This window comes from Staurois parvus, unplaced genomic scaffold (genome assembly GCF_062004578.1).
Source record: "Staurois parvus isolate SC_StPar_1 unplaced genomic scaffold, SC_StPar_1.0 ptg000763l, whole genome shotgun sequence".
NCBI classification, from domain to species: domain Eukaryota; kingdom Metazoa; phylum Chordata; class Amphibia; order Anura; family Ranidae; genus Staurois; species Staurois parvus.
In genome coordinates, this window is record NW_028318559.1 from 782,923 (window position 1) to 807,057 (window position 24,135).

Genomic DNA, 24,135 nt, shown 5'->3' on the forward strand with positions numbered 1-24,135 from the left:
GCTTATTTAACCTACTTCCTGTAAGCCCCGGGTGTCAAAAGACCCACCCACTGGGGGCCCATCATCTGGCTCATAGGAGAATGCTGCAAAAAAAATGGTGTCACTTTCTCAACAGCGAGACTGAAGTATGACTTTAGGAACTCCGGAAGTAAACAGCAGCTAGAGGGACTCCGAGATTGTATTTTAAGATATCCTTGCAATGCACATAACTGCTTGAGAAAGAATGTTTTTGTTCAACAAAAGCAAATCTGCAGTTTAAACCTAGCTCACAATCATGTCATTTATACTGAATGGAGCCAAAACCTAGCCACCTTCAATAAGAATGGTTATACTTAGAAGATTGACCAAAGTCTTTTCATGAGAGCAGTAACACCATCAACAGTTATTGTTCCTTCACTATTCTGATTCCTCTGAGATAATACAAGTTAAAGTGTGGTTTCACAAATTACTGTATGTCTCAGTTTTTGTGTGGCTTTATTAAATGGCCATGGATGAAAGGTTTATTATAATCTTACCTGAGAATCCAAATCCTCTCCTTTAAGGCATAAATTTGCATCAATCATGTTGAGCCCAACAAGAAGACCGACAATTACCGCTCCTTCTTCCCCCAGCATTAGTGCTTCAGGTTCATAGAAGTCACTTGATCAAACAAAAGAAATGCATGTATTTTGTAAAAAATGTTTAGCGCTTTTATTAATTAAAATATATAGGGGGAGATTTACTAAAACAGGTGCAGCTGTGCATAGTAACCAATCAGCTTCTAACTTCAGATTGTTCAATTAGGCTTTGACAATAAAATCTAGAAGCTGATTGGTCACTATGCCCAGCTGCACCAGATTCTGTGCACACTAGTTTTAGTAAATCAACCCCATAGTGTCTGCATTTTGACCTGTATAAGCAAAGCTTAAAGGGTTAGTTCAGCTCTACATTCTTTTCCCCAAAATGTCCCTATGCATTACAGTCTCTTTAATATATTAACCACTTCCAGTCCGGACACTTTTACCCCCTTCCTGACCAGGGCAATTTTCAGCTTTCAGCGCTATCACACTTTGAATGACAATTGCGCGGTCATGCAACACTGTACCCATATGAATTTTTTACAATTTTTTTGAGACAGATAAAACTTTATTTTGGTGGTATTTATTCACAGCTGGGATTTTTATTTTTTTTGCTATGTAAATGAAAATGTCCAAAAATTTTGAAAAAAAAGTGTTTTTCTTATAAAATTTTGCAAATTAATATTTCATCATAAATCTTGGCCGAAATTTATTCCGTTATCTTTTTAGTAAAAAAAAAATAAGCCAAATTAGTTTATAACCAAAAATTATCATTTTTAAACATTTTTTTAATATTATTATTATTTTTTTTTTTTTACATACTGTCACCCTAGCAGTACAGTGTCACCATGGTGACACTGTACTACTTTTGGGGGGTGATGAAGATTTTTTTTTTTTACACTGATTGCTTTTACACCCATATAGGATGTAAAAGCAATCATTTCTCGTTCTCTCTGTCTGCATTTTTGCAGCCATTGAGAACTACTGAGTGAGCTGTGATTGGTCACAGCTTGTTACATGGTACAAGGCTGTTGTGAATAGCCTTGTACCATATGACCTCTGTGATCATTCACAGATTTCACACGTAGTAAGCAATGATGTCAGAAGTGACATCTTGCTTACTACTTTGCATGTGATCACTGATTGGCCAATCAGTGATCACATGATTGGGACCTCGTACAGAGGTCCCGTCCGACGATCGGTGTTTCACTGTGTCCGGAGGACACAGCGGGCACTGGATCGCGGTGCTGCGCACTCCCGGGGAGCACGCACAAGCAGGGTGCGGGGAGGCCATTTATAAACGGCCACCCGACCCTGCAGTGCCACCGTCCGGCCGTTTATGTACAACGGTCGGTCAGGAAGTGGTTAAAAGCTGTGCTGTGATCCATTTTTCAAATAAAGCTAACTCTTTTAGCTGCTGAAATTATTGTCCCCTGGATTGCAGAATGCACCCAGCATTGGATGTACAGGGAAATTCCCAAACAAGTACTCCCAGCTTCCTTCAATAGCAAAACTCTAAGCTGTGAGAGAGAATGCAATGTGCATATGTGCGTAGGGAAAGAATCTGGGGGTGCTCATTTGTGAATTTCAGGGGCAGCACATTGAACACCAGGTATGTCTTGTCATCTGCAGGGCAATTTGGGGAGGGCAATTTAACCACTTGCCCTCCTGAGGATTTACCCCCCTTAATGACCAGGCCTCTTTTTTGCTACTCGGCGCTGCACTAATTCAACTGATAATTGCGCGGTCATGCAATGCTGCACCCAAACAAAATTTACTTCCTTTTTTTCACACAAATAGAGCTTTCTTTCGGTGGTATTTGATCACCTGTGCGTTTTTTATTTTTCACGCTATAAACAAAAAAAAACAAAACATTTTGAAGAAAAACGATATTTGATACTTTCAGCTATAAAAAATATATAGTAAACTCAAAGTTAGTTATAAATTTAGGCCAAAATGCATTCTGCTACATGTTTTTGGTAAAAAAAAATCCCAATAAGTGTATATTGATTGCTTTGTGTGAAAGTTATAGCGTCTACAGACTATGGTATAGATACTGCAATTTACGCCATTTTTTTGCTACACAGCTCAGCGCTAGTTTAACAGACAATTGTGCGGTCATGCAATACAAAATGTAAATGTATGAAATTTATGTCCTTTTTTCACACAAATAGAGCTTTGTTTCGGTGGCATTTGATCGCCTGTGCGGTTATTTTTTGCGCTATAAAAAAAAAGGTTGACAATTTTGAGAAAAAAAAAAAAACTATTTTGGACTTTTTGCTATAAAACATGTCCAGTAAAAAAAATGTAAAAATCAAATTTCGTCATATATTTCGGCCAAAATGCATTCTGCGACATGTCTTTGCTAAAAAAAAAAAAAAACCCAATACGTGTAAATTAATTGGTTTACGTGAAAGTTATAGCGTTTACAAATGGCGGTAAAGATACTGGGATTTTAAATTTTTTTTTATACTAATAATGGCGGCGATCATTGACTTATGGCGGCGATCAGCGACTTATGGCGGGACTGCGGCGGACATTCTGACACTGGGGGGAAACTGACTTGGGGTCACTCACATCCCCAGTGACACCAATACCGTGATCAGTGCAAAAAAAAAAACCACTGACACTGTACTAATGGCACTGGGGAGGAAGGTGTTAACTTTTTTATTTACTGAAAGGGTTAACTGTGTGAGGGGAGTGTTTTACTAGGGGGCGGGGGTGTGTACTGCACGGGGACACGCTGATCGGGAGAGATAAACTCTTCTCTACGGCTCAGCATGTCAGCAGCTGACAGGGAACTGACAGAAAGCAGAGCTACTGCAGCCCTGCTCTCTGTCAGTGATTGCCGCTAATCGGCGGGACACAGCCAGTAACGATCGGCTGTGACCCAGCGACTGACATCCGCGGCCGTGATTGGCAGGACAGGTAGGGCGGGTGCGCGCCCTGTTTTGCAAATACACGTTTTAAAACGTGGTTTTGCCCAGCCGTGCCGCCCTGCCAACGTATTTCTACAGTGGCTGGGCGGCATGTAGTTAAGCAGCTGAAAAGGAAAACATTTATTTGCAAAACAGCACAGAATTTTATTATGTTAAGTACACTATGAGGCTACATGCACACTGGGCGTTTTAATAACGCTGGTAACATTAGCTGTGTAAGGTCAAGTTAAAAACGTGAGTTTTTCAGCGTTTAGCCACGTTTGCGAGTTTTTAGCGTTTTTTTTTCTCAAAAAAGTCCAAAAACGCCAGTTTGCTGCGATTTACCGCGTTTTTCAGCGTTAGAGCGTTTTTACAGCTAAAAAACTCCTCTAGGAACCCACTAGTCTTGTTTTTTTTTTCCAGCCAAAAAAACGCCCCTGCCAAAAAAATGCTGATTACAGTCTGTGTGTGCATAGACACATAGGATAACATGCTGGGGAGTTTACTGGTTGTAGAAAAAACCGTCAAAAAACAAAACCAGCAGCTGCAAAAACATCCAGTGTGCATGAGGACTAATGCATAGGGACCTTTTTGGGAAAAAGGTGAGCTAACCCTTTAATTTGATTTGTACAATTAAAAAAAAACAAAAGCAAGTTTATCTTTGTATTATTGATGAGCAACACTAATAGAGAAAATTAAGCAAGATTAAATACATTAAAGTAATTGTAAACCCACAATTTGGAAAAGAGCCCATTCAGGTTAAAATAGAAATGAAAGGCAAAACATTTGTGTATAGATATAAAAAAAAAAAAAAACATTACAAATACATTTTTTCACTTTTTTTTTTATAAAGCGATCACATTACCACCATTCTCAGCTGCATAAGATCTACGGGAGGAGAAACTGCAGAACACTTATCATCCCAGTGAAAGTCTGCTCACGGGGGTGGGGGGTTGTCAGGACAAGTCTGATCATTAGAGGAGAGCAGGCTGAGTTCCCAGCACAACTAGAGAACTGACCAAGCTGAGGGACTTGGCAGGAACTCCAGGGATTTCACACAAAGGAAGCAATAAAAAGAGAACAGGATACTTTTTCATACAAGTACATGGTACACCAGGCACATACAGTCATGGCCAAAAATATTGGCACCCCCACATTTCTGTCATATAACGCACCATTTTGCTCAGAAAATTGTTGCAATTACATTTGTTTAGGTATTCTCATGTTTATTTATTTTGTTTTTATTGGTATTACACAAAGTAGAGAAACAAAAAGCCAAACATGACACATTCCATGCAAAACTCCAAAAAAGGACTGGACAAAATTATTGGCACCCTCAACTTAATATTTGGTAGCACACCCCTTAAAAAAAATAACTAAAATCAATCGCTTCCTGTAACCATCATTGAGTTTGTTACACCGTTCTACTGGAATTTTGGATCACTCTTCTTTTGACAGAAGCTCCAGGTCTCTCAGATTGGAAAGGTTCCTTTTTTCATCTGCTGTTTTTGAGATCTCTCCACAGGTGCTCTATGGGATTGAGATCTGGATTCATCGCTGGCCAATTCAGTACTCTCCAGAGCTTTGTCAAACCATTTTTGGGTGCTTTTTGACATGTGCTTTGAGTCAGTGTCCTGCTGCAAGACCTAGATGGAGACCCAACTTTCTGACACTGGGCCCTACAGTGCACCCCAGATTTCTTTGGTAGTCTTCAGATTTCATAATGCCATGCACACGCTCAAGACATCCAGTACCTGAAACAGTAAAACAACCCTAAAACATCAGTGAAAGTCCACTATGTTTTACTATAGGGACTGAATTATTTTCTTTAACCATTTGACGCCCGGCCAATAGCCGTACGGCGTCCGGAAAAATGTACTAGCTTTCCGGGAGGCTGCCATTTGGCGTACTCCCGCACATGCGCAGTTCGAGCGCTTGCAGAGCCGCGCGATCTGTCACTGGCCGTGTACCTCGGACACGGTCGATGACAGATCTGAGTACCGGCCCCCGTTGCCGGTACCATGTGACCTGCTGTGACCAATCACAGCAGGTCACATGACAGTTGTATACAATGGATGGCTTCATTCATGCCATCCATTGTATACTAGTGTCTAGCTGTGAATGGTTACAGCAATCACATGCACATGTATTGTGATTAGCTGTGGACAAATCACAGCTAAGCACAAAAAAAAAAAAAAAAACCCTAAATGAATCGATGTCATTCAGGTAAATGCTTGATTATAGCAAAGTAATTCTTTGCAATAAGCAAATTGTGTAAAAAAAAAAAAAAATACTGATCACTTCCCCAAAGTAGTACAATGTTACTATGGTAACATTGTACTACTTAAAAAATCTTAAAAAAAGAAAAAAAAATGTAATAAAAAATTAAAATAATAAAAAAATATATATATATATATATATATATATATATATATATATATATTTTTTTTTTTTTTTTTTTTCACACTGTCACCAGTCAGTGTCCCTGATCACCACCATGCCAGTTATATGATGACGCTGTACTGCACTGGTGACAGTATGTAAAAAAAAAAAAAAAAATAGTGAAAATTTTTTTTATTTTTTCATTTTCCGAAAAATGACAAAAAAAAAATACAACTTCAAAAAAATCACCATTCCGCTTATGAAGTACGTCGAAATGTCTACTCTGCAAAAAAGAGTCATTTGGGGGATATCTGTACTATTCTGACATTCTTGGACCTCAAGAAATTAGATTGTCTGTCAGTACTTCAGGATTGATCAATATTCAGATCTATACCATAGTTTGTGAACTCTATAACTTTCCTACAAACTAAAAAATACATCCTAATTTGGGTTATTTTCACCAAAGACATGTAGTAGAATACATCTCGGCCTAAATTTATGAAGAACAATTATTTATTTGCAAACTTTTATAACAGAAACAAAAGAAAAATGTGGGTTTTTTTCAAAATTTTCGGTCTTTTTTTGTTAATTTAGCAAAAAATAAGAACCCCAGCGGTGATTAAATACCACCAAAAGAAAGCTCTAGTTGTGTGAAGAAAATGATAAAATTTTAGTTTGGGTACAGTGTTGTATGACCGCGCAATTGTCATTCAAAGTGTGAGAGTGCTGAAACCTGAAAAATGGCCTGGGCAAGAAGGTGTGAAATTGCCCGGTATTGAATTGGTTAAAGGCCTCATTTCTTTTTCTGAAAACAGTAGAATGATGGGGTTTACCAAAAAGCTGTAATTTAGTTTCATATGTCCACAGCACATTCTCCCAAAAGGATTTTGGATTCCTCAGGTAAGTTCTGGCAAACTCCAATCTGGCTTTTTTTTACCATAGCGTCCCTTTTCAATCAGATGGCGACATATAGTGCAAGCGGACACAGTTGTACCCTGTGCCTGAAGATCAACTTGAATTTGTCTGGAAATTGACCGAGGTTCTTTAGCCACCATTTGAACAATCCTTTGTTGCAATCTTTGATCAATTTTTCTCTTCCGTCCATGGCTACAGTGCCATGAGCCATACATTTCTTGACAATGTTGCACACAGTGGACACAGGAGCTTTAGGATCTCTGGAAATGGACTTCTAACCTTGAGATTGTCCATGTTTTTCCACAGTTTTTGTTCTCACGTCCTCAGACAATTATATGCTGCTCTCTCTCTCTCTTCTACATGCGGCATACAGAGAGAAACGGCAGAAAGGCTGAGTCAATTTTTCACCATTTTAACTTGTTGCCGGTGTGATTTCTATATTGTCAGCACCTGGTAATTGATACTGGTGAGGTTAATTACAAATTGCAGGAGCATCACAAACTTGGAATGCAATAATTTTTTACAATTTTCAGAAAGTGCCAATAGTTTTGTCCAGTTCATTTTTGGAATTTTGCGTGGAATGTGTCAGATTTGGCTTTTTGTTTCTCCACGGTTTTGTCATACAATACAAACAAAAAAATTAAACATGAGAATGCCTAAACATTTGTAATTGCAACAATGTTTCAGGGGAAGTGGTCCATTAGCTGACAGAAATGCAGGGGTGGCAGTAATTTTGGCCATGACTGTATAAGGAATAGAAAATTTTGGATTTACATATTCTTTAAGTAGGCACATGAATAAGAACCAATTCACACTATATGCAGTGACAGAAGGTTGACCGCATGGTGAAACATCTGTCATCGGAGGAACACACAGGAAACAATTGTTTCCTATGTGTGTCCCATTCACACTGCAATGCAGCCTAGCGCTGCGCTGCAGCATGTTGTAGGAAAATGCAGAAATGCTGCACACTGGTCTGAATCACAGTGCAATGTCGGGCAGTGCAGCGCATCGTGCTGCCCAACGCTGCAGTGAATGAAGTGTATGTATTGTACACTTCAAATAAAGCTCATAAAAAACAAAAAAGAAGGGAGCTGTGGGATGTGCTAAATTGTGCACTACACTGCCCCCTAGCACTGCAAGCAATGGAGAGCTGTCATAAGGTAAAGTGTTGCGGCAGCTCTCCTTATAGCGTGAATGCGCCCTAAAGGCTAAACTGAATTTATGTTGATGAAAGAAGGCTGCAGGTCACAGAGAACAGACATGGGGGGATTTAAGGTGTTCATAAACAGCATTTATACAATGCATTTATCACTTGTTTGGATTTTTTTTCTTTTTTTTAATGAAAAAATTGGTTTTATAACAAATATTTGATATGTATGGTCTCCAGGCTCCCTGGCTGGAATGGAACCACATTCCCCCTCTGCAGATCCAAACTTACTACTTAAAACCACAGCAGGGTCCTCTTCAGTACTCCCAGAAACAAAAATCACCTTAGTGCTCGCTGCTTCCCATACGCTTGCATAGGCCCCGGGAGGCAAAGAACTGAAGAGCACCAGGCCATGGTATTAAAGCAGGTATGGATCTAAGGATTGGGGTCTAGATATGTGTATATTTTTTTAAAAGTACACAATCCCTTTAACCACTGTACTCCTCATGCATGTAAAAAACAGAATTTTTTTGCTAGAAAATTACTTAGAACCTCAAACATACAGTTGTGCTCAAAAGTTTACATACCCTGACAGAAATTGTGAAATTTTGGCATTGATATTGACAATATGACTCATCATGCCAAAAAATGCTCTTTTATTGAAGGATGATGAGCATATGAAGCCATATATTATCAAATAGTTGTTTGGCTCCTTTTTAAATCATAATGATAACAGAAATCACTCAAATGGCCCGGATCAAAAGTTTACATATCATGGAATGTTTGGCCTTGGTACAGACACTCAAGGTGAAACAAATGGGTTAAAATGCCAGTTAGAGGTTAATGTCCCACATCTGTGGCTTTTTAAATTGCAATTAGTGTCAGTGTATAAATAGTCAATGAGTTTGTTTTCTCTTACGTGGAAGCACTGGCTAGGCTAGATACTGAGCTATGGGGATCAGAAAAAAACTGTCAAAAGTCCTGCCTAACAAGGTAATGGAACTTTTTAAAGATGGAAAAGGACATAAAAAGATGTCCAAAGCCTTGCATATGCCAGTCAGTACTGTTAAATAACTTATTAAGAAGTGGAAAGTTCGGGGATCTCTTGATACCAAGCCAAGGTCAGGTAGACCAAGAAAGATTGCAGCCATAACTGCCAGAATAATTGTCCGGGATTCAAAGCCTTTACATGTAACTTCTTTAGAGTTACACAGGAGGTCTAGCCCTAGAATTATTGCTTTCACTCTGATGTCTGCAGCAAAATCTCACGTGTGGTGCCAATCGCCACCCTCAAGAAGTACAGTTGAGGCCATCAGCCTGTACAAATCAATGACAGGTTGACAGATGCGGCAGCTGTACAGATGTACACACATCAACGTATAATGAATGTTGCCATTTTAAAAACAAAAAGGAGCGCATTGGTGACTTTGAAACTGCCTCTATTAAACCTTTTTTTCAGGCTGTTTGTGGGCACAGGTGAACTTTAAAACTGAACTGCAGGGAAATTTCTAAACTACCCTTACAGTGGGGTTCTCCCCCACAATGCAAAGGTTAAATGCTCATGTATGTCTAGGGGACTATTTAAAAGCAGTTTTATTTACCTTATCACTCACCCCCCAACCAGCCAGCCCTCTTCCCTTTCACGCCTTCAGCGTCCTCACTTACAACACAGGACTGCTACGCCTGCATTGTATGTGATGACACCAGACTGCCTGTGGCTGATGGAGCACTGAAGAGAAGTGTGGTACCCTAGAGAAAAATGAGCATTAAAGCCTTGTAGTATAGAGAGATGCCCCACTGTATGGGAAGTTTTCCCAGAGTTCAGCTTTAAGCAAATAAAATAAATAAAAGCAGATACAATAGAAGTTCTAATTTAATTATCTTTGGAAGGAAATTTAGGAGGCTCTTATTATCTCTAATCGGTTCTCTTCAATCAATATTTTCTTCACAGGTGAGTAATTATCTATAGAACCTTACAACAGCTTTAAAGAGTTTTAACATCAAGCTCATTCAATTTGAGAAGCACTACCAAGTCAACTCTAACATCCCTAGTGACTGAAACGGCTTCCAGAAGCTACTATCATAGCTTTAAAGGGAAGATACTTCTAGCCTCTTCATAGCTTTAGTCTGCAGCTCATAGGCAGAGGTCTTTTTGTGGTCCGCAGTCTTTTGCAACTAACATACATTTTCTTCCTAGTTTTTACCAGCTGTTCAGCTCTAACAATTTTCTCCATTCAGAGTACCCTTCCCTTCCCATTCTTGCCAAGTCAGGAGTTGCTGATGACCGCATGTCTTAAATCCCACTTTCCCCATTATATGTACCAATCTGCAACACATTTCTTCTTGTTTGTTTCCTGGTTAAGGACCCTTCAAAGATAGGAAACCACATGTTTAAGACTTGGTTCACACTAGCCCACACACTGCGTGCTGGTTGTGCGTGTGGAAATCAATGCGATTCCCACACCTGCAGTCGCATTGTGTTTCTCTTGCGAGATGCACAGGGGTGCCATTCATTTTGAATAGCACCACCACACAACTCATCCCGTAGTGCAATTGTGGGTGCGGGAACCGCATGTTCAAAAAGAACCAAATGAATGCGCTGCTGTGCCCAAGCAAACATGGGTGGCACGGCCCGCACTAGTGTGAACCAGAGGTAACTGCCAAGAATGCACTCAACTATGTCCTGGTGTGGGCTGGCAAAACACAGTACTTTTGTGGGCAAAGTGTTGTCAGTCTTGTCTAGTGTCTTTTGATAAATGACTCAACCACTACTACTCTCAGATCTCAATATAAAGGCTAATCATTCTGTTGTCCAAGACAAGAACTAGGATGGCTATTTGAAATAACAAAAGTGGGCAGATACCATAAAAGAGTGCAGAGGGCATGGGACATTTCTGAATTTCAAACAAAATCAACATTTATCATACAGATATACATTGCTTCCAAATGTATACTAAACGAACAAAAGGAAGAATTAAGGAGAAGATCATTGTTGGGGGTTTACATACACTTTACAGAATATGTAAACCCAACATTTCATATTCCTGGTATGTGCCTGCTGTACCAAGTACTTGTATAAAAAAGAATCCTGTTCTCTTTGTATTGCTTCCTTTGTGTGAAAGCCCTAGTGTTCCTACCAGTCCTACTGCTTTCCTATTAAAAACTGACCACACTAAGCATGAGAGCACAGCGTGGTCAGCTCTCTAGCTGTGCTGGGAATTCAGTGTACTGTCCTTCAATGATCAGACTTGTCCTTACACGCCCCCCTGCACAGCTACTCACTGGGAAGATCGGTGTGATGCTGTTTCTCCTCCCCTCGCTTTTATGCCGGTGCGAATAGAGGGTATGTGCTCACTTATAGAACAAGAACAAAAAAAAAGGAAATTTATTAAGTTTTTTTATATGTATACACACATTTTGCCTTGCAATTCTATTTTAAAAGTGTAAGACTGACTGGTGGTCATTAGAATAAAGTCATGCAACAACCTATCTTGACATTCTAAATTATAATATGCTCTAGCTGGCAAATTGGTGTCCTTTGTTCTTATAGGTGAATTTGCTATACTACAAAGTCTAAATGTGCTCCTAAATATTAATATTTATTTGAAATGAGTAAAAACACTCTCCAACTCTGAAAAAAACTTTGGCCATTAGATATACTTTAGGGATTAAAGAACAATAGGAATTCAAGAACAATACTGATACATATCAGTACAGATAAAGGAAAGTTCTCATAAACAAAAGTTGCAAAAATGTAGTTGCTCTAAATGCATTTCTATGATGCAGACTACATATGGAGATTGTGTTTGTTTAAATTTGAAAAACTTGTGTTTTGAATTAATCAGCAATTATCACAAAGCTTGACCTTGTAATTTGCATTAATCTCAGCAACAACATACAGAACGACAATCTATGCGGAAGTTATCAACAGCACCTGGTTATGCCTACTTAAGGAGATTCCTGAAAGCAGGAATGTGATCACACATCTAAGATACCATATGCAAACTTTTAAAAAATAACACAACATTTAACGGTAATTTTGTTTCAAAATTAGTCCTGCCATTTTGTAAAAGGAAATTATGTATGTTTTTTATAGCAATACCTCAGTAAATCCTTGTGGTCTATCAATACTTGCAAATAATCTGATAACTTTTTCTGCATTAATGAAAGATGTAGCCAAGCTCTTCCCCGTCCAACAGCTGTCCTAATACAAAAATAAAGAAGTATTTTAAAGCACAAAAATATCTAATTTGGGTAACATAATAAAAAAGACTCAAAGGCAGTACTTTACCTAAAAAGCGGAACTAAGCTTGAAATGTAAAAAAAATAGTTGAGGTAGAAAAATCTGTGTATTTCTACACCGAGAGCCACGCATGAGCAGTTAAAAGTACAATCCTGTCATCTCACAGACACTGGGTGTGCTGGGATAAATGAACTCTTGTGCATATGCATAGATGTTATGCCATCTTGGCCTGGCCAATCAAAGTGGCCAGTGACTTAAGATGGCAAAACATGAACGAGAAGGAAGTGGCACTGACAGAGCGACGACGGAGATTGCAGAATCTGCAGTGCTTGATAAAGGCACTATACAAGGCAAATATGATGTACATACTTGCGCAATAAAAAAATGTTCCTGGGGGGGGGGGGGGTCTGAAAAGTGTACACAATCCTAAGTCCTCCTTGGAGGAGAAGATACCCCTGGATATTTTTATTTATTTGTAAAATAAAGTGTTTTTTTTTTTATATACAAGGTTATATACAAGTTGTTTGGTCTCATCCTGTGCCTTGAAAATCCACAATTTTTACTGTACAAATTTGTTCGGTATTATTTTCTCATTTAAACTTAGATGTGGCATTTGGAAAGCTAAATTGTTTGTATTATAAGTGTTTGATAAATATTAAAAAAAGTCATCCTGCCCCTCTGGTTTTTTTCCCCACTGTCATCCCCACCGTTGGTTGCTAGGACCGCCAGCTTCCTAGCAACCAATGATTTGCTTACTCCAGCATTCACAGACGGAACTTCCTCCATTCAGACCTGTCCCACTTCTAGCTCTAGTCCAGTGGTAAGGGGGTACTCTGGTGGGGGCTCTGACAGGGGGCCTGATGTAAGAAGACTCAGATAGAGACCGTGCTGTAAAGGGAATTGATGAGGGGGGGGGGTGATTTTTTTTTTTTCGACCCACAAATATTTGTAGAATATTCGATTTGGTCCTCATACAGAAAAGTTTGGAGACCCTGGTCACGTTAGCTAGAAGTGAGGGTGGGGCATTTTTTTGTAGCAAAAGTGTAGTTGAAGTTGGTTTTGCCCATGAAAACACCAATTTATATTTAATAGTCTCAATCCTGTTTATGCTCATTGTGCTTTTTTTCCCTGAAGTTGATATACGGTCAGGTCCATAAATATTGGGACATCGACACAATTCTAACACTTTCGGCTCTATACACCACCACAATGGATTTGAAATTAAACGAACAAGATGTGCTTTAACTGCAGACTGTCAGCTTTAATTTGAGGGTATTTACATCCAAATCAGGTGAACGGTGTAGGAAATACAACAGTTTGCATATGTGCCTCCCACTTATTTAGAGACCAAAAGTAATGGGACAATTGGCTTCTCAGCTGTTCCATGGCCAGGTGTGTGTTATTCCCTCATTATCCCAATTACAATGAGCAGATAAAAGGTCCAGAGTTCATTTCAAGTGTGCTATTTGCATTTGGAATCTGTTGCTGTCAACTCTCAAGATGAGATCCAAAGAGCTGTCACTATCAGTGAAGCAAGCCATCATTAGGCTGAAAAAAACAAAACAAACCCATCAGAGAGATAGCAAAAACATTAGGTGTGGCCAAAACAACTGTTTGGAACATTCTTAAAAAGAAGGAACGCTCCGGTGAGCTCAGCAACACCAAAAGACCCGGAAGACCACGGAAAACAACTGTGGTGGATGACCGAACAATTCTTTCCCTGGTGAAGAAAACACCCTTCACAACAGTTGGTCAGATCAAGAACACTCTCCAGGAGGTAGGTGTATGTGTGTTAAAGTCAACAATCAAGAGAAGACTTCACCAGAGTGAATACAGAGGGTTCACCACAAGATGGAAACCATTGGTGAGCCTCAAAAACAGGAAGGCCAGATTAGAGTTTGCCAAACGACATCTAAAAAAGCCTTCACAGTTCTGGAACAACATCCTATGGACAGATGAGACCAAGATCAACTTGTACCAGAGTGATGGGAAGAGAAGAGTATGGAGAAGGAAAGGAACTGCTCATGATCCTAAGCATACCACCTCATCAGTGAAGCAAGGTGGTGGTAGTGTCATGGCGTGGGCATGTTTGGCTGCCAATGGAACTGGTTCTCTTGTATTTATTGATGATGTGACTGCTGACAAAAGCAGCAGGATGAATTCTGAAGTGTTTCAAGCAATATTATCTGCTCATATTCAGCCAAATGCTTCAGAACTCATTGGACGCCGCTTCACAGTGCAGATGGACAATAACCCAAAGCATACTGCAAAAGCAACCAAAGAGTTTTTTAAGGGAAAGAAGTGGAATGTTATACAATGGCCAAGTCAATCACCTGACCTGAATCCGATTGAGCATGCATTTCACTTGCTGAAGACAAAACTGAAGGGAAAATGCCCCAAGAACAAGCAGGAATTGTTGTAGTAGAGGCCTGGCAGAGCATCACCAGGGATGAAACCCAGCGTCTGGTGATGATTATTCTGTCCCTGTCCCTATTACTTTTGGTCCCTTAACAAGTGGGAGGCACATATGCAAACTGTTGTAATTCCTACACCGTTCACCTGATTTGGATGTAAATACCCTCAAATTAAAGCTGAGAGTCTGCAGTTAAAGCCCATCTTGTTCATTTCATTTCATATCCATTGTGGTGGTGTATAGAGCCAAAAATGTTAGAATTATGTCGATGTCCCAGTATTTATGGACCCGACTGTATATGTATATATATATATATATATATATATATATATATATATATATATATATATACATACATACATATACACATAGAGTCGGGTCCATAAATATTGGGACATATATATATATATATATATATATATATATACACATATACATACATACACACATATATATACACACACACACACACACATATATATATATACACAGACAAACCTTTTTTAGTTTTGATTGTGTGGCAAAGGGTAAGAACCCCTTTTAGGTTTTCACTGCTATCTATGGCTCCATTAGATAGATTTAACCTCAGTTCTTATTGTTCTGACAACTTCTTACTAGACAAGGAACTTTCCAAACAGCAGCCCAGACAGAAATAAAAATTATTTTCCTTAACAGAATAAAGAAAGGCTAGAAGCCCTGTTAGATTTTTATTTTTCCCTGTGTCCCTGATGCAGAGCTGGTCTTACTTTTTGTCTGGTGAAACTACTGTCCACAGGACAGACAGTGATGTTAAATCTCTCTAACAGGGTCTAAGATAGCAGTAAAAATCCAACAGGGTTTTAATTCTTCCACACTCCTTTTTACCATACAAATTTCTTCAGTATGATTTTCTCAACAAAACTTGTAATTTAAATGGTACAGTCAGGTCCATAAATATTGGGACATCAAAACAATTCTAACATTTTTGGCTCTATACACCACCACAATGGATTTGAAATGAAACAAACAAGATGTGCTTTAACTGCAGACTGTCAGCTTTAATTTGAGGGTATTTACATCCAAATCAGGTGAGCGGTGTAGGAATTACAACAGTTTGAATATGTGCCTCCACCTTGTTAAGGGACCAAAAGTAATGGGACAATTGGCTTCTCAGCTGTTCCATGGCCAGGTGTGTGTTATTCCCTCATTATCCCAATTACAATGAGTAGATAAAAAGGTCCAGAGTTCATTTCAAGTGTGCTATATGCATTTGGAATCTGTTGCTGTCAACTCTCAAGATGAGATCCAAAGAGCTGTCACTCTCAGTGAAGCAAGCCATCATTAGGCTGAAAAAACAAAACAAACCCATCAGAGAGATAGCAAAAACATTAGGCGTGGCCAAAACAACTGTTTGGAACATTCTTAAAAAGAAGGAACGCACCGGTGAGCTCAGAAACACCAAAAGACCCGGAAGACCACGGAAAACAACTGTGGTAGACGACCGAAGAATTCTTTCCCTGGTGTAGAAAACACCCTTCACAACAGTTGGCCAGATCAAGAACACTCTCCAGGAGGTAGGTGTATGTGTGTCAAAGTCAACAATCAAGAGAAGACTTCACCAGAGTGAATACAGAGGGTTCACCACAAGATGTAAACCATTGGTGAGCCTCAAAAACAGGAAGGCCAGATTAGAGTTTGCCAAACGACATCTAAAAAAGCCTTCACAGTTCTGGAACAACATCCTATGGACAGATGAGACCAAGATCAACTTGTACCAGAGTGATGGGAAGAGAAGAGTATGGAGAAGGAAAGGAACTGCTCATGATCCTAAGCATACCACCTCATCAGTGAAGCATGGTGGTGGTAGTGTCATGGCGTGGGCATGTATGGCTGCCAATGGAACTGCTTCTCTTGTATTTATTGATGATGTGACTGCTGACAAAAGCAGCAGAATGAATTCTGAAGTGTTTCGGGCAATATTATCTGCTCATATTCAGCCAAATGCTTCAGAACTCATTGGACGCCGCTTCACAGTGCAGATGGACAATGACCCAAAGCATACTGCAAAAGCAACCAAAGAGTTTTTTAGGGGAAAGAAGTGGAATGTTATGCAATGGCCAAGTCAGTCACCTGACCTGAATCCGATTGAGCATGCATTTCACTTGCTGAAGACAAAACTGAAGGGAAAATGCCCCAAGAACAAGCAGGAACTGAAGACAGTTGCAGTAGAGGCCTGGCAGAGCATCACCAGGGATGAAACCCAGCGTCTGGTGATGTCTATGCGTTCCAGACTTCAGGCTGTAATTGACTGCAAAGGATTTGCAACCAAGTATTAAAAAGTGAAAGTTTGATTTATGATTATTATTATGTCCCATTACTTTTGGACCATTAACAAGTGGGAGGCACATACGCAAACTGTTGTAATTCCTACACTGTTCATCTGATTTGGATGTAAATACCTTCAAATTAAAGCTGACAGTCTGCAGTTAAAGCACATCTTGTTCGTTTCATTTCAAATCCATTGTGGTGGTGTATAGAGCAAAAAATATTAGAATTGTTTTGATGTCCCAATATTTATGGACCTGACTGTATATTCAACCAACCAAAAGTGAACAGAGAGTTTGTGGTTAGGCCCATTCACATTATTGTGTTGCAGGAACATGCACATTACCAAAACAGGCACCACCACAAGCTACATGCGATGGTGCAACGCAGTGGCATTCATTCATTCTGCATGGCACCCTAATGCATCTTGCCTTGGGAGGTGTGCTGCACCACAGTGCAATGCACTAACATGTGTTGCAGTGCACCACGGCGTGACAAAAGTTGCAGGTCCAATTCCTGGGCTGCTAAGGCTGCAGCAGAGGTTAGGTGTGAACCCAGGCTTACAGTTTACATTTTCAGAAAGGTCTTAGATAGACCTTACATGAGCTTGCTGTTAATTTAACCATAATTATACATTACATAGTGCTGATTCTCCCATTAGAATATGAGTCACACTGTAGCCTCAGAAAACATATACAAACATAAGCAACTGAGATGTGCATTTCCATTTTATACATAGGCTTGCAGAGCTGAGTGCAGAAGATTTGTTTTTGCCATAAAACGATGTGTTGCCTAGTACATAATCAAAGAAAACCAGTTAAGAGGTTCCTTCCTTTCATTTTAATCAATTGCTGTTAAGTGGGTTTCCTGAGGCCAAGTCTGTTGTGCTAAAGAAAGCCTGGCAGATGCTTGATTGTCAGGTTTATGACTGAGATACTCATGCTGTTCAGCAGCAGTGGGTGGGGGTCTTGTAGCAAGCTTTTCAACCTTCTGTCTGAAAGCAGAAAACCTTTCTACCCAGTTGTATAAATCTTCTTGAGATGCAAATATATAAATTTAATCCTAACACTGACGTATAAAGCTGCCCATCATACTGCCCCAAATTACATCACCGACCTAATATCCAAATACCACAGAGCACGCACACTCCGCTCCTCACACGACCTCCTACTCTCCAGTTCCCTGGTCTCCTCCTCCCATGCACACCTCCAGGATTTCTCCAGGGCAGGGGCGGACTGACAACTCATGGGGCCCCCGGGCAATAGGGGATCATGGGGCCCCTGTGTCCTTGCCCAAACTCAAAAAAGCCTATGAAAAAGGTACCAGGGGCATCTCACTGGGCCCCCTACTGACCCCGGGCCCTCGGGCAGTGCCCGAGTTTCCAAATGGTCAGTCCACCCCTGCTCCAGCGCATCACCCATCCTCTGGAACTCCCTACCCCAATCCATCAGACTATCACCTACTCTCCTCTCCTTTAGGCGCACCCTAAAAACCCATCTCTTCAGGGAAGCCTACCCCACCCCCTGTAATTGCCGACCTCCTCCACTCCTCCTACCACCCCATCCCCCACAGCTATCTCCTCCTGTACCCCTATCCCCTCCCTCCTAGATTGTAAGCTCGAAGGAGCAGGGCCCTCGAACCCCTCGTGTATCACATTGTATTGTTATTGTACTGTCGCATGTTCTGTCTCCCTTTGTAATGTACAGCGCTGAGCGACCTGTTGGCGCTTTATAAATACTATATAGAGAAAAAAGGTGCAGCGCTAATAGCAAAACATCAGTATAAAATCAATTATAGGACTAAAACAAATGAGGACATGAAGACATATATTTGTCATAAATACGATATTCAATCAAATGTCCCAAAACATGCAATGAAGTGCAATGTGCCAATACTACCAGGTCTCCTTTGAAAGGTGAATGATCCAAGGTGAGCAGGAAATAAGTAAAGTGCGCACTCACCAGAAGTGCGTTTTCAATACGCATAAAAGAAGTATCCTCTCTCCTGGTGCATCTAGGATCTCCCCATCCAGGTGAAGCTGCGTTCACTAAATCTCACCGGTCATCAATCCTGGTTCAATGGTGCATCCGACACTACCGCATCTCCAGAGACCCTCCTTAAAACAGGGGAGACAGGGCACTGCTCATCCTCCATCGTAAGATCCTCACAGAAAGAGGTCTAAAACCAGCAACTCTCCAGCCACTCTGACCGGAAGAGGGACTTCCGGTCAGAGTGGCTGTAGAGTTGCTGGTTTTAGACATCTTTCTGTGAGGATCTTACGATGGAGGATGAGCAGTGCCCTGTCTCCCCTGTTTTAAGGAGGGTCTCTGGAGATGCGGTAGTGTCGGATGCACCATTGAACCAGGATTGATGACCGGTGAGATTTAGTGAACGCAGCTTCACCTGGATGGGGAGATCCTAGATGCACCAGGAGAGAGGATACTACTTTTATGCGTATTGAAAACGCACTTCTGGTGAGTGCGCACTTTACTTATTTCCTGCTCACCTTGGATCATTCACCTTTCAAAGGAGACCTGGCAGTATTGGCACATTGCACTTCATTGCATGTTTTGGGACATTTGATTGAATATCGTATTTATGACAAATATATGTCTTCATGTCCTCATTGTTTTAGCCTATTGATTTTATACAAATGTTTTGCTATTAGTGCTGCACCTTTTTTCTCTATATATTATCTTGGAAGGTCATGTTGGTTACCTTTTTGGTGTTCTAGCGGCTCTCTCTCTCTTTTCATATCCGTATTACAGTAAGCGCTCGCTGTACAAATTTGTATCCAGCTTTATAAATACTGTATAATAATAATAATAATAGTGGAAATTAAAGATATGTATTTTTTAATTTCTCATCACATAATAAAACGATTTCAATGGTATATTAAACAGATCAAAAAGGGGGACAACATGAGATGTTCACAAAAAAAATAAATAAATAATAACGTAGCATTTCATATATCCTAATTTGTTTCACTTACTTTATTTCAGGAAGATTTTTTATGTTTGCAAAAATATCAGATGATTCAGGGCAAAGTTTTTCCACCAGTTCCAGCGGGCCAAAGAATGATTTATGTTGCCCAATAAAGCTCTTCTTAACTGTAAAAGAATAGTAGTATTATCCTTATAATTTCAGTACTATAGTAACAATGTATTAAAAAAAAATACACTGCTTTCTGGAACTCTAGCATTGCAATAACTGACACTATGAAGGAAATGTATCAAAATGGAAACTGACAGAATCTAAAGCAACTGTGCACAGCAATTAATCATCTTCTAGCTTTTAATTTCAAAGCTTAACTGAGCAAATGAAGGTAGAAGCTGATTGGTTGCCATGCACAGTTGCTCCAGATTCTGTCAGCTCCAGTTTTGATAAATTCCCCCGTGATCTACTACAGAGTTACGGAACTCCTAGTTGTAATATTTTCTTTTAATGAGACACACAACCCAGCCCTGTCACACCATTTGAGTAACATTTATTAAATTTAATATAAACTTGTACTAAAATATATACGAGCTGCCATTGCTGAAATCCATCTGAACAGATGGCTGGCTGTCTCTGACTCCAACTGCATCTCTGTCTCTAATCTAGGACAAGCATGTAGCTTAGAAAGTCATATTAAAATCAGAACTCCGGATCTGCATGTCTGCTCCATGTTGATAATGATATTGCATATGTTGTGTTGGCATAAGTCTTCCTTTGTTGGGTATTAGTATTTTTTTTTTTTTTAATATGCCTAAGATCTGTAGAGAGCCTATTCTGTGAAGTTGTGTGTATATATATTTTGGTGGTGCTGTACCCACCAGGCTGCAGGCCACTACACTGTGTCCACTGTCACACACATCAAACCAAGTATTGTGTATTGCAAAAGTAAGCTACAAATGGAGAGATCTGAATCAACCAGTCAACTCACCCAAGTACATTAGGGCTATTTTGTTGCACAGCTCTGTCCATTTCCTCACTAAGAGAGAACTGCATCATTCAAAGCTTCTGTGCTGAACTGATTCTCACAGACACCATACTGAGCTTTCAATCTGCTCACACACAATCTAGTGCATGCTCAGCTCAAACTTACAAGTTTGAGCACACATGGACAGTCATGTGTGGAAGCCCTTGCTGCCCTTCTGAAAAGTGGTCTACATTTTCAGAGGCATTTTGACAGGAGGTGAGGAGATGATATGTCATGTCCTTACCATCTGATTTAGCCCTGTAAATGCTGCACCACCATGCCCAATTGTGTGCATTGCATGCTGTTCCAGGGCAGTTGCAGCATTGCCCCACAGACTTGCATGGGTCACGTTTAGTGGCGGTACCACCTGCCGAATGTTCCACTTTGTTTAATATTTGTCTCAGTGGCGTCATACGTACACCCCTGAGTGGCTGCATGTTTGTGTTCAAGTGGGCAGTTGGGGAGGGGGAGTAAAACTTTTGGCTCAACAACTTAGTTTATCTTCCCCTGGCCATATGTTAAAATGAAAAACAAAGCAGAGAGAATGCGGGAGGAGTGGGCAGGGGGGTGTATAGTACAGATTGGAAGGGACAGAGAAAGGAAGAAGAAGAGCAGTATATACAGTGAGTCATTCAGGAGGTGTCAATCAGCCCCACCACTGAAGTAAACAAAGGGGCAGGGTCACCGGGTGATGTCACTGTGTGACCCCGCCCCTTTGTTTACATTACCGGTGGGACAGCTCCTTCTCGGCAATATAAAGTAAAGGGAAAAAAAAAAAAAAAAGGACGACGACAATGACATTTAAAGCCATCAATTACAGCACTGGCAAGTAAGGGAGCCTATCTGTATACACTGCTCCCTCACTGTATACACTGCTCTTCTCCTCTCCTGCCTCCACCTTGAGTACACTACCCCCCATCCACCTCAACAAAGAGGATCTGTCACTTATATGCTGCTATCACATAGGGGAATATTGGTCCCCTATATGATAGCAATAAAGTCATACATTGAAAAAAAAAAACCTTGCAGACACATGAGAAGAAAGAAAGGAAAGAAAAGGAAAGAAAGAAAGGAAAGAAAAGAAAACAAGAAAGAAAGAATTTGAGCCTCCCCACATTACGCAGGTATATGCAATTGTTTTGGGGCGCCTGCATAAAAAAAAAAAAGGCGATTGTGCTACACATGTCACATATCACCACACACATCAGTGTGAGATTATTAATTTTAGCACCACAGCTCGCTTCCTCCAGCTTTCTAACTGAAGGCATGTACAAAGGTACAGGTAAAAAGGTTGGTGGGAGATTATGCAGGAGTGTGACATTGCACCCGTGATCCACTGGTAATGGGTGCAATGTTCTGCAGGCTCCTGCAGGGAAGAAAAAAAAATAACTAAACAATTTTTACCTGCAAAAACGTGTATTTCTTATTTTTTCCTAAAAGGTGAAATTATCCTTTAAAAGCAAAATGATCTGAGGTGTTGATATTATAGGGAGTTATAGTCACACTAACAGTTTATAATCCTGAGCACAGGATAAGAATAATATTTTATCATATATTTCATACTGCTCAACTCTGTGAACTGTGCTAAAACATATTGCAGTCATATTGTTATAAATAGACATAAATTATTCAAACCACTTAGGAAGAGGTGTGAAGCAGGTTTTGAACAGTAATTTGCAGTAAAACAGTGTGAACATATAATAATTGACTGTTTTGCATTACAGATATTTACCTTTTAAGCCATGTTTTAAGCAATGTTCCATTATGCAAAAAAATTGTTGTAATGGTGGGTAATCAGAATCCACGCTCCGACCTAGATTAAGAGCAGACTGAATCAGCACTTTTATGCTGATCTTCATCATGTTCATTAAGTTGGTACGTTCATCCATCTTCTTGCCTATGAGAGATGCATTCATTTAAAATAAGATCTGCTGAACAAAACAAAAAAAAGCACCATATGCATGACTGCTGTTGAGAAAGAAGAGAGCAGGACTAAAGTGCCCAATGTTTCAGGGTCCTGCAGCACTCTTTTATACATCTGAAATACATGCAACTGCCTCTAGGTGCCTGCATATGAAGCATGGGCCTAATTTACATGATCTTTTTTTATTAACATGTCATTTTCCTTTTATCCTGATACAAAACAGCAACACACATCAAGGTCCACCCCTGTATCCCACTGAACAGACCGACATCTGGATTAAATATAGAATAATAAATTACTTTTCTACTGTAAATGCTCCTTGAACCCCTTTAACAACTGTTACTGTATGTATCAAGTACATTTAACGTAGGAATTATTTGTGCTGCTCTTCACACTAAATGAAAAGGATGCAAAAATATAATTGCAGTTTTCTTCACCAAACCTAGTAACAAATCCCTGGGCGTTAGCAAATTGTTAGCATTTCTACTAAAGGTTGCAAGCTGTAAATTTAAGGTGTATTTAAAACCAGATTTTTTTTCTTTTTGTATTCACGGATACAGTAGGGAAGGGTTAAAACCCCTGTCAGGAGAAAATATATTTATATGTAAAAAAATATGCATATGCACACATACACACACTCACAGGCCCCTTTATTAGGTACACCTGTGCAATTGCTTTGTAACACAAATTGCTAATCAGCCAATCACATGGCAGCAACTCAATGCATTTAGGCATCTAGATGTGGTGAAGATGACTTTCTGAAGTTCAAACCAAGCATCAGAATGGGGAAGAAAGGGAATTTAAGTGACTATGAACATGGCATGGTTGTTGGTGCCAGATTTGCTGGGGTGAGTGTTTCAAAAACACCTGATCTACTGAAAGTTTCACACACAATCATCCAGTGACCGGCAGTTGTGTGGATGAAAATGCCTTGTTGATGTTTGTGGTCAGAGGAGAAAGAGCAGACTGTTTTGAGATGATAGAAAGTCAACAGTAACTCAAATAACTACACATTACAACCAAGATATGCAGAATACCATCTCTGAAAGCACAACATGTCAAACCTTGAAGCAGATTGGCTACAGCAGCAGAAGACCACACTGGGTGCCACTCCTGTCATCTAAGAAAAGGAAACAGAGGCTACAATTTGCACGGGCTCACCAAAATTGGACAATAGAAAATTGGAAAAACTTTGCCTGGTCTGATGAGTCTTGATTTCAGCTGCAACATTCAGATGGTAGGGTCAGAATTTGGCGTAAACAACATGAAAGCATGGATCTAATCTGCCTTGTATCAACAGTTCAGGCTGGTGGTCTAATGGTGTGGGGGATAATTTCTTGGCACACTTTGGGCCCCTTAGTACCAATT

The 24,135-nt window shown here is 40.0% G+C and overlaps 1 protein-coding gene across 1 annotated transcript in view; it reads right to left on the minus strand.

Moving 5' to 3' along the window:
* LOC149444920 (RUN and FYVE domain-containing protein 1-like) overlaps nt 1-24,135 on the minus strand; it is a 233,999-nt gene that overhangs the window by 172,633 nt on the left and 37,231 nt on the right. Inside the window, exons 3-6 of the mRNA XM_089654398.1 lie at nt 22,576-22,740; nt 19,875-19,992; nt 12,025-12,126; nt 516-639 (exon numbers count right to left, since the gene is read on the minus strand). Coding sequence (XP_089510524.1) covers nt 516-639; nt 12,025-12,126; nt 19,875-19,992; nt 22,576-22,732 — 501 coding nt within the window. The 5' untranslated portion in view covers nt 22,733-22,740. The remainder of the gene's footprint in view (nt 1-515; nt 640-12,024; nt 12,127-19,874; nt 19,993-22,575; nt 22,741-24,135) is intronic.